Source organism: Haliotis cracherodii, unplaced genomic scaffold, assembly GCF_022045235.1.
Source record: "Haliotis cracherodii isolate W230 unplaced genomic scaffold, xgHalCrac1.p SCAF_15, whole genome shotgun sequence".
Classification (NCBI taxonomy): Eukaryota; Metazoa; Mollusca; class Gastropoda; order Lepetellida; family Haliotidae; genus Haliotis; species Haliotis cracherodii.
In genome coordinates, this window is record NW_027266270.1 from 9,878,022 (window position 1) to 9,890,115 (window position 12,094).

Sequence of the window (12,094 nt, forward strand, 5' to 3'; positions counted from 1 at the left end):
GAGGGACACGTCCTTAGACGTCTGGGCCATCTGTACCCTTGTTTTTTAAACTATATAATTCATGCTTCTGGTGCCTGTGACAAACGTCATTACTCTTATATACTCAAAAACAAAGGTTCCTGTGACACCAATATTTTAGTGTATTTTTCAAACAAGTAAAGTTTTGTTTTCAATGTTGTAGTACATGTATGGAATCAAGTCACGAAAACGCAACTACTACAGAAAAGCACGCATTCCATGCAAAAGTTTACTTTTATGCAAACCCCCTGCATTTCACTATCCAAGAATGGGTATAAAAACATGTGATTTAACGGGATTCCATATGTATTGTTTAGCATCGTGCTGACAACAACCACTCAGAAAAACAACAAAATTACGCAATTTTTCAACATTACAAAATGCCACGCATGTCCGAAAATGAGCGTCTGCGAGCCATTGGTACGCTTGAAGACGGATCGAGTCAACGTGATGTTGCAAGACAATTTAACGTCCACAGAAACCCCATTTGTTGTTTATGGTAACGTTGGCAACAGACGAATGCAGTCAGAGACCATCCTCGGAGTGGAAGGCCACGCATAACCAATAATCGACAGGACAACTTGATTCGAACAACACACCTACGAAATCGATTCCAGCCAGCAACAGTGACTGCAAGAAGCATCCCTGGCCTTCGACGAATATCTTCACAAACCGTACGTCGTCGCCTCAGATGTGCAGATTGTCGCCAGAAGACCCGCCAGACGTCCCATTTTTACAAGAAACCACCGTCAAGCACGTCTACAGTGGTGCAGATAGCGTCTACGCTGGACGGCCATGCAGTGGGGACAAGTTCTATTCACTGACGAGACTCGTTTTCACCTCAGCCACAGCGATGGACGGATTCGAATGTACCGACGTCGAGGTGAACGTTACGTCAATCATTGTGTCATGGAAGAAGATCGGTTCGGGGGCGGCACCGTTATGGTATGGGGTGGGATTTCAGCAAGACAGAGGACCCGTTTGATAGTGGTAGAGGGAAATCCCAATGGACAGCACTACCGCGACGAGATCATCGGCCCTGTTGTTCTACCGTTTTTGCATCGTCATGGCCCAAGCATTACCTTTCAACATGACAACGCCCGGCCTCATATTGCCCGACTTGTTCATGAATCTCTTCAACAAAACAACGTGAATGTCATCCCCTGGCCGGCTCGCTCCCCTGATCTCTCACCAATCGAGCACATGTGGGATGAGATGGATCAGCGCCTTCGACGTCAACCACGTGTTCCACAGACACACCAGGAACTTCGAAACATGCTCAAGCAGATATGGACAGATATCCCACAGGACTTTGTGCGACACCTGGTCAATTCCATGAGACGAAGATGTGTATACACACACGCTATTGATTTGTAAATTGACGTTTTGGCATGTTCATGGTTTATTTTTATGGAATCACGCATTTTCTGAAGTCAGTATGTCAAATTAAACTATTTGAACACTTACAGGAGTCTTTTATCTGTTGCAAACCGAATTTTTTTCAGATTTTGTAAAAACATAACTTTGCATTAAATCTTTGTCAGTGTCACATGAACTTGTGTTGTTTAGTATAGCACTACATGTACAATCACATTTCTGTCACTATAAAACGGAGTCGAAACTTAAAAAAAAGAGATTCATTCTCTGGACCCAACCTCAAATCAATATCATTTTAAGTCAATGTAGTTAGCGCAACCTTCTGTATTGCTAAAGCTTTACCAGCCTATAAAAGATCAAGTCTGGACCAGGCAACCCAGAGCCTGAAAGCATGGGAATTGATCCACGTCATCGGTACAGCTGACAGGCAAGTAACAGAGCCTGGGTATGTCATTCATATTAGAACGACCAGCAATGGGAGCCACGCCACAACGCGCCCATATTGAGGATGATTAATTCACGCATTGTGAGCTGCACCACACACGGGACACAAACAAGTTCAACATTTACTTTAAATTGGTTCGATATTGACGTTGTATTCATTAGTATTTCTAATTATCCTGACTTGTATTTCAGATCAGGCACCTTCGAGACCAAGACTATCTTGTATTGGAATAACAATTAAAGTTTGACTAGTGTTACTGAGGAATCAAAAATCCGTCTACAAAATGCAGATATGAAGACAGTGATGTTTCAAAACCAGAAAAGATAATAAGTTTACTATAGAAGAGGAACTAATTGTAATCATTTTCTGAGACACTTCTTTTGACAATGTTCCATTTCAGCTCCAATTAAATCTACAAGCTCGGCCAAAGAATATTTGTATTGACGTCACATGCCGCCATCAAAGGATGTTGTTTTCATTATACATATCTGAATAATTCATCCAGAAGTCCCTAATTATATCGAATGACGCTTGTACATTCGTATTTGTTCACAATCATTGGTATTTATGTAGAAGGCTGTTTTGTCAAGACTTTTGAAAGGACATTCACGATTTGATATAAATACTTCCAGAAAAACGGTCTTCATTGTTCGTTTGCATGTGGGCGACGTAATGAGTAAATATTGTTTTACCTGAAAGTTTTCCCGCTTATCAAGGTTATCTGTGAATACGTGATTCCTTACGGCAAAGCAGTGGCTGACGGCACAAGTAACGACCAACGACGTCGGGGTACGCTAAAACACAATCAACCAAACATATTGCATAAGCTTGATCCCCATTACAAACAGATGTGGGGAACTGGGGACCTACTCTGACGCTGTATCCTCACGGAATGAAAGTCAATAGCTCGAAGGATAAATGAATGCTACACCAGGCATCTATACAAGGTGCACATCGTGTGGCAGTGAACTGTGATTCTTATTATTTGAAAAGCAGATGCATATTGTTACACTTGAAAGCAATACTCTTGCACTGTTATGACGAAAGAGCACCAACACTACTGCACGCATAACTTCACGCACTAGTGACAAAACTGATGTCTGGTGCAATTCCCTATTTTGACTTGTTTAGAACCATATTTATGTATTCTTAAGTCTTTTTCGGTGAGCACACGACTTGCCTTTGCATGTGTTTGTTACGTGTACCGCCGTTTGGAGCAGGAAACGGTCACCTTTTCGCGAACACCTGGTATCATGTCTACTTGACAGTAATTAATGAACACATGCTTTTAATACATGGCATAGACATATGTTTGTTTGCTGTTTAACGCCGCACTCAGCAATATGCCAGCTATATGACGGCGGTCTGTAAATAATCGAGTCTGGACGAGACAAGCCAGTGATTGACATCATGAGCATCGATCCATGCAATTGGGATACGATGACATCCATCAACCAAATCAGCGAGCCTGACCACCTGATCCCGTCAGTCGTCTCTTGCGTCAAGTATGGGTTCCTGAAGACCTATGCTACCCGTGGTAGCCACCAGGGTTAAGACCTAAATCATATAGCGTGAGCGGGAGCCTGGTTCGCATCCCCATATGGGTACAAGATATAACCATATATTCTTATCTTCACGGGGCGGTGGGGTAGCCTAGCGGTTAAAGTGTTCCCTTGTCACGCCGAAGACCCAGGTTCGATTTCAAACATGCGTACAATGTGTGAAGCCCATTTCTGGTGTCCCCCGCCGTGACATTGCTGGAATAGTGCTAAAGGCGGCGTAAAACAATACTCAAACACTCTCATGTTCCCACCTTGGTACGGCTTGGTAAAATTGATAGATTCCGAGAGATATGTATCATATTTTACGAATGCTTCTAGCGTTCATCATTGGACATATTCTTATATTCTTGTCTTATTACTCAGGGGAAATGTCCGAGTAACACTCCATTCCTTAAACATGAGCCACATAACCGCACGATTCCACTCAGTGAACATTCAGATACATGTAGAAGCGGCAACTTTTTAGTTTTCCCGCTATATAAGCTTAATTTTGATCTTAAACCTACATTCACAAAAGCAACATTTCATTCATTAATACGGCGTTTTTTAGTGCGGCGTTAAACAACAAACAAAACACACAAAACCCTCTGCAAGGAAATGCTGTTGACATAAGTCACGAAATATACCAATCAACGTGACCCGTGAAGACCGGGGTAGAATAGGTCTTCAGCAACCCTTGCTTGTTGTAAAAGGCGACTATCCCCCCTTCAAATGTTGTATATGTAAGCATATTTATACATGTTTGTATTTGAGGGGGGATACGGGCAGAAGTATTACCTGAGCGTTTAATGAGTATACAAATATTTGAAAATACTTAATAGTTTTTTCACACCGTACTGTCACGTGTCGCCGAAGCTGAGGTTGACAGTTAGACGTCCTCAAATCAAACGATGAGGGTTAGAACCCGTGTAAAAAATGCACCATGAATGGAATACTGTCAGGGAAAGACTCGCGATATCGACCTTCAAAACGAGCTAAATATACCGAAAGTGAGAGAATTCAAGATCGTGGGAATGTCCCTTAAAGTATCCCACGTTTTGGAAACCTTGTGTCGAAGCAACCTGACAATAAGACCAAATTCCTGGCATAATAGAAGCACATTACTCGGTGGTATAATGCAGTGTTTTCCTTTGCACCAATAGACATACATTATACAGTGCACCTCATTAAACCGGACGGTAGCCTATCTGGACGGTAGCAAATCGTCCGCATATATATATATACGAGACAAGACATCAAGTGATTGACATCATGCGCGCAATTGGGACACGATGACATGCACCTGCCAAGTCTGACCACAGTCGCCTCTTACGGGTCGATATTGAATTGTAATGGCTGTATTCAAGTTGACGTTCCAAATGAAAGTCGACCGAATTGCGGATTTTTTTAACTCATGGAGTGCGGATTAACGAGGTTACACTGAAGTCTTTTTTTAACACTCAACAATACGGAGAGGTGTAATGGGGTTTTACTTCGCGTTCACTTATATAACGACGTGCATGCACATGAGCGTGCGCGTATGCCCGCTTGTGTGTGTGTGGTTGCTTGTACTAGTCCGGACAAATGACGCTTTTATACTGCTAGCCCACTGAAATGCCATGCCGCAGTTTAATATGGATACCCCACTCAGACACAGTGTACGTACCGATTCGTCTTGATTTAACCCCTAAATGCCGAACACCAGGCAGGGTAAAGACAAAAACCATCTTTTACAGTCTTTTGGTATGACGCGGCCGGGGACCGAACCCCGAACCTTCCACTCTCCGCGCGGACGCTCTACCACTAGACCACGGAGGCGGTCAAGTTCTTCGGGAGGACAATCACTTGAGAAAATGTTATGGTGAACACTTCAAAAATGACTTTTATTTTTGTCCAAGACAACTTTTCATCCACTCGTACACTCGTTAGTCGTTAGTGTGGTGTATGAGTTCGAATTTAAACACCGCTTTGAACAATGATTCCGTTAAATTATGGCGTGGATGTGGAAACTTAAGTGGATCTGAAATTAAAACACATACCAGCAAAAACCAAAGGGTATGGCGCTGACAAACCAAGAATCAGAATATATATGGGATTCGAACCCACAATCGCAGGTTTCTGGCACGTCCAAGAGACGCAACTCTGCACGGGGAACTTGGACACCTGTTAGAAGTCCCTTAGGCGCTCCTCAAACCTGAGGGTTTGAAGTCCAGTTCGAGTGAGGGATTCAGTTTTGGTTTAACACCGCTTTTAGCAATATTTCAGCTTTGGACACCAGAAATGGGCTTCACACATTGTACCAATGTGGTGATTCGAACCCCGGACTTCGAACGCTTTAACCATAAGGCTACCCCATCGCCCCGAATTCCAGTTCGATCGGATTACACGCTGTGATCCAACTGAGATACTGTTCAAAGTTGATTTAAACTCATTCACACACACTCTAAAAGTGATCACGAGTAATATATCTGTTTCTATACAGGGTTGCATCAAACTCCAGATTCCCACTCTTCTCCAGATCCACCTTGTTGTGGTACCACTTCTCCAGACAGTCGTACGCCAGGGGGTGGTGATCGTAGAAGAACTTGTTGACGAACAGCTCCGGGGCCTTGACAAGATTTGACAGGTCCCGAACCTCCATTATGCATATATTCCTGGCAATCCTGCCAGAACAGGTGTCTTGAGGGTACCACAGTTTGTAACGTCCTAGGAACATACGCTTGTCGTCATCCACGTCACCTGGGAAATAAAGATTATTACAACTCGTTAAAGGATCTAACTTGCCGTCTTTTAACAAACCATATTACTCGGTTGGCCAGCTTCTAAGACCATCATGAATTATATTGTTTTATGTGACGTCACTTGCTTGTCATGTCACAACTCGAACGTCGAGAACCACCTCCGTGGTAGGGTGCTAGTGTTTAAGGCACTTTAAACAAGATTTCGTTATCACTTCTGATATCACAGGGGGCACGGGTGGCCCAGTCGCATGAGGCGCCGCGATTCGCTGTGCAGAGTTGCGACCCTTGGGCACGCCAGAAACCTATGATTGTGGGTTCGAATCCCGGTTCGCCCCGATTATGTTTCTAGGTTTGTCAGCACCATACCCGTGCTCGTGGGTTTCACCGAAGTGGTAAACGTCTGAGACCTGCATCACTTCGGGCTTTCCTCCCACATTAAGCTGACACGCCGTGATATAACTGGAATACTGTTAAAATCGGCTTTAAACCAAACTCACTCACTCACTCTGATATCACATAACGTATTCACTGTGGTGTGACCCGGTCTTCCAGGACAGACTATTACTCATCTAGGTCGACCAGCGTTAGAATCAAAACAAAAGTGCTGGAGAATTTCAAAGAATAGTTCGTGGGTTAATACCAGTGTAAAATACACTCATTATTGTTCCAATATTTTCTTTAAATATAAGAGTTTTTTTCTGATATAATTATTAACTAAAAATATATGGAATGAAAATATGGATTAAGTTTCCATAACGTAGAGTATATCTACAAGCAAATCTAACAGTATCAAACTCATCGCACTCGGTGAATTCTATTGTCAAGCGGCCGCAGTACATAGCCGTACAAGTTATTATTATGTAATAATACAGCATCATTACCTTGTGACGTATCGTCGGTCAAGATTTACATACAGTAAACTACGGTTATAACGAACACGCTTATAACGAACTGACGGATATAACGAACTTACTTTTTTGGTCCCGACTATTTGCTGTAGTTATGCTGTATATATGCTTATAAAGAACCACGGTTATAACGAACTAAAATTAGTAGTCTCTTGAGTTCGTTATAACCGTAGTGTACTGTACACAATTCACTGACTAAGGAATCACCCAAAGTCAAAACGAGGTAAGTACAAAAGTCAGACATTCCCACCGGTCAATACCAAACGGCTTGATTGTAATCGTCCCTCTTCTGTTATTAAGGTATAATCAAGTTCCCAAACACGGATCAAAAGCTTGATGATAGTTTACGCGGCTGATTATCATCGTATCTCGACGGCGTATGCCTTTGCTCCTGCTGCCTTAGACGCGATAATAATACTATACAGATCAACGTGAAATTGATGGACCATTGATGATTGCGGCCTAGAACATCATTCACTCATTTTCTGGGTGAGCAAAAAGCCCAAAGCCACCCATAATGGTTGAAAACAGACGATTTTGATCGGGTGGTTTCACCAGGTGTCTTGGTTAACTGTGTGTCATCGTAACCCGACGACGTTGGTCGTTCAGTCAGTGGATTATCTGGTTCAGATTGAATTATGTCCTGGCCGCCTCCACCTGCATGTAGCTTGAATATTGCAGAGTTCGGCGTAACAAACCAAACCAAACAAAACAAACAACATACATCCTACCTGTGTAGGATCCCGGTACTTCCAGATGTGGATTGTAGTTGAGCATTGAGAAGAAAGCCTCGTCTGGGATCTGGACCTTCTTCACCCACTGCAACAACAACATCGCAGTGTCGTTGTGTAAGACGTAGTCGACGTAGCCACGGGATGCGACGATATGGACAGCGCCTTTCCGTGGCTTCAAACCAGCCGGAGGTACTCCTGCACTCGCCCACCGATCCATATTGGCCCTTCAATACACAAGGTGCGTGTGATCAAGTTTCATTTATTGCCTCATTGAACAGCATGTTAGTTGATCACCATAAACGATTTTGACATTCTCTTGTCGCTACACAGAGCTAAGGGATGACCTAAAACATGTTCTTAATATTACGATACATCCGATCCAAATCTGAATCGCACTTTATATGCTTGCAAAGTGCTTGCATCGCTACAACAAATGCAACATGATTCATTTCATTCGACACTTGTCTTCAAATACGAATACATATAGCTTAGGAAGATCCGGGTTAGAATAGGTTTTCAGCAACACATGCTTGCCGTCAAAGTCGACTGTTCTTGTCGTAAGAGGCGACTAACGGTATGGGTTGGTCAGGCTCACTGACTTGGTTGATGCATGTCATCGTATCCCAATTGCATGATTTCAACCGCTGGCTTGTCTGGGCCAGACTTGATTATTTACAGACTTCCGTCATATAGCTGGCATATTGCTGAGTGCGGCGTGCAACAACAAACGAACAAGAAAAACATATAGCTGAGATCGTGAAACCATGTATTTACTGATCGAGCTGTAAACGACCGATGACGAGTTTTTATCCGCCATTGCGCTGAGCGATGGCGGCCAAAATTCCACACCCTTTCGATGTATCCAACCTGATGAGTAAATGGAAAGTTGATCGAAAATATAAGTAGACATATTTGAAATGTGTGTTAGGAATTGTGTTGCAGTTTTTGTAAGATTACGATTCATGTAAATTATAGCAGGGTTGGTGGTGCGGTATATGTTTCCAATCGGGAATCTATTAGGAAAATACTATGGAACAGCACAGAGATACGATTACCTCAAGACTTGCTTATTTACAGACTGTCGTCTTACAGCTTGAATATTGCTGAATGCGACGTTAAACAACAGACACAAACAATGTTCAAGATTCTAACTACAAAGTGAGATTTTACCAACGCTTCCTTCTCATTTTCACCTTCACGAACCATGAGTTTTGCCTGAATGCATTGCTCCAGTGGACGTTTGTCATTTGGGTTACGTGTCGTGCAGTTATTTGCCGATAATACAGTGCGGCTTCGACTGCTCGTGCCTCAAGATTTACACTGATCCCTGGCCCAAGCTATTCGTGAGACGCGAATTTTAACATGGAAACCCCACTCCGGCTATGCTTGTCGTAAACGGCAACTGACGGGATCGGGTGGTCAGGCTCGCTGACTTGGTTGTTACATGTCATCGATCCCAATTGCGATGCTCATGATATTAATCGCTGGATTGTCTGGTCCAGACTCGATTAATTACAGACCGCGGTCATATTGCTGGAATATTTCTGAGTGCGGCGTTAAACAACAACCCAACAAACCTACCAACCTAGTTTACCGACACACCGACCAGCCCTTGTTTTATACCCTAAATGCAGACCGACGGGCAGAGTGGTATCTCTTACTGGTTTTGGTATGCCGCGACCGGGGATCGAACCACCGACCTTCCGCTCTCCAGGGAGATGCTCTAGACCAGGCTATGCTCGAAAACTCGTGACTGTACTTACGAGAACAATATCGTCATTATTATTTTTTGCAATAGTACTGTATATACTGATAAAGAATCGTGCAGTTCTTTGTTACACGTTATTTTCCCGATTGACATTCAAATGAGTCTTATATGTCCGAGCGAAGGTGCTCGAAATTTTAAGAACTGAAGCTTCGTGTTCAGCATGTAGCAATTTGATGTATATGAACGATCAGCTGGTAAAATCGCAGTGTATTATTTGATATACAATACAAGAGAGCCTTGAACGTGAAGCGAAACTTTAGCATGACGCCGAATTCTATATTGTATTTTAAAAAAGAAAATCTTAGTGTTTCAAAACGCAGAAATATTGTTTAAAACCCCCGAACGATAAACTGTTGCAATCAAGCGCACTCATATCATGACTTGCCCATACAAGCCGGGTAATGTTCCCTATCGACGGATCTTGCCGCGTACCCCGAAATCAGGGCTTTGGATCTATGACAGCCATTTATGTACAACTGATATAGATTGGTATATTTACTCACTCTCTGAACGTTCCCTTTATATCATTGGCACCATTGTACACTTTCAGAATCTGAACAAGTTCGTAGTTGGTTTTCAGGGGAAATTCCTGCCCCGTCAAATTAATGAAGTATCGCCATTTTCTGTTCTGCTTCCATAGCAGGTCCATGCAGAGCACATCTGGCTCCAGGACCGAGAAGGTCCCCCATTGCACATCAACCTGCACTGGGTGAACAAATACATTATCAAAACACTTGGCTATAGATAAAACCGCCTCTACGAACTCTTTTCTTGTCTTGGCGTCAATGGCTATACAGTATACGTTGTTCGGTCGCCATACCATGCGTAGTAATCTCTCCACCTGCTCAATATGTTTGTACACCATCATGCTAAATGCAATAGGGAAATCCTCTTCGTCTTTGGTCATTGTGTGATTGATATAGCCCGCCTTTTGCCTATATTCATGACATGCCTGTGTCTTCAAAGGATACATTTCATCCATGAGTGTGGATTTCAGAGATTTTGACATCAAATATTCAGCTTTTACAAGTTCATGTTTGTCACCTAAGATTATTTTGTTGCAAGAAACGTCTTCTTCTGATGAAGGGTAAAGTCCATGTGGTGTTCTCGAACAATTCTTCTTATGCAGACATGAACTGGTCTCCATACGCGATTGTGACTTATGAGTAATTATTTCCTCAGTGGGCGATGTGGCGTGGATGTTATCTAGGACAAAGAACACCGGTAGTGTGAAGACGATTGTCGTCACTATGGCTGTCTGTATCATCAGTAGTTTCATTCGCCGTACGAACATCCTGGCCATTTCTGGAAATACATATTTGAAACGTGTTTTTATTAATGTTTAATACATGTTATATCCTTGAGGGATTCGGATTAGAAAACGTCAAAAGCATCCTGTGATTGTCCTTGGAAATGACTTCATGGGTTGGATGATCAAACTGCGTGACTTGGTTGATTGAGTGATTAAGCGAATGGCTGCTTATAATATCAATCACTGGTTTGTCTTCCATACTTTATTGTTTACGGGCCGCCGTCATATGGCAGGAAAATGGTGCGTTACAACATTAAAAAACATTTTTTAACAGATTGATCACATTGCTGACACTGGCTATTTGTTGGCCATGAAATTGATGTACACATGTCATGGAAGCGATATACATGTATATGCCACCTGTGAAGATCCGGGTAAGAATAGGTCTTCAGCAACCAGTGCTTGCCGTAAACGGCGACTATGCTTGTTGTAAGGGGCGACTGAAAGGATCGTGTAGTCAGGCCCGCATGCATGTGATCGTACCCCAATTCCGTAGATCATTGCTCATGATGTCAATCACTGGATTGTCTGGTTCAGGCTCGATTATTTACACACCGCCGTCATATAGCTGGAACATTGCTGAGTGCGGCGTTAAACAACAAACAAACATGTATATGTAACTGTAAATAAAATTAATATTCTTTTCAACCTACAAGATATTGAAAGTAACACACGATACATGTAGACATTCAGGCAACATTAACTAAAAATAGTAGTAGAGCGTATTCCCATTATACAGATACCTGCAGATTATTACATATATTTCTGTTTATTATTAGAGGAGTCAGTTTGGTTTAACGCGGCTTTGAACAGTATTTCTTTTATAGACGTAGACATATAGTCACACGAATATTGGATTCGAACACATCAGCTCGCCTAAGGGAAGCGGCGCCTTTGACGTCTGGGCCACCCTCTGATAACATGAGCGGTGAAAAATGTTCACAGTGCACGTTGACGCGCAGTCAACCAGGACGCGTAATGCATCTGTCCGAAACTTATTTTCAGTGATTTTTTTAATATTACGACATCTATATTTCGGTACAATGAAAAACAATAACTGCACCTACCTACTTTCCGAATAAGTTACACAATGCTGAATGTTCAGAATGAGAATATGTCTCCAACCCCAATCCTATGCATGCCTTATAGAATCCGTATATCGCTTAAAATACATTGTAGAAGCGACACAATGTACGCGGTAGTGTGAAATCAAATCAATACTAAACGACGAAGTGTTTACACATTCATAC

The 12,094-nt window shown here is 42.5% G+C and overlaps 1 protein-coding gene across 1 annotated transcript; it reads right to left on the bottom strand.

Moving 5' to 3' along the window:
• Positions 1 to 5,824: 5,824 nt before the first annotated feature.
• Positions 5,825 to 10,439, bottom strand: LOC139462689 (beta-1,3-galactosyl-O-glycosyl-glycoprotein beta-1,6-N-acetylglucosaminyltransferase-like). Its single transcript, XM_071244517.1, has 3 exons — positions 10,036 to 10,439; positions 7,762 to 7,988; positions 5,825 to 6,120 (listed from the first exon to the last, which is right to left on the bottom strand). The coding sequence occupies exons 1-3, from the start codon at positions 10,437 to 10,439 to the stop codon at positions 5,825 to 5,827; spliced, it is 927 nt and encodes a 308-aa protein (XP_071100618.1).
• Positions 10,440 to 12,094: the final 1,655 nt, after the last annotated feature.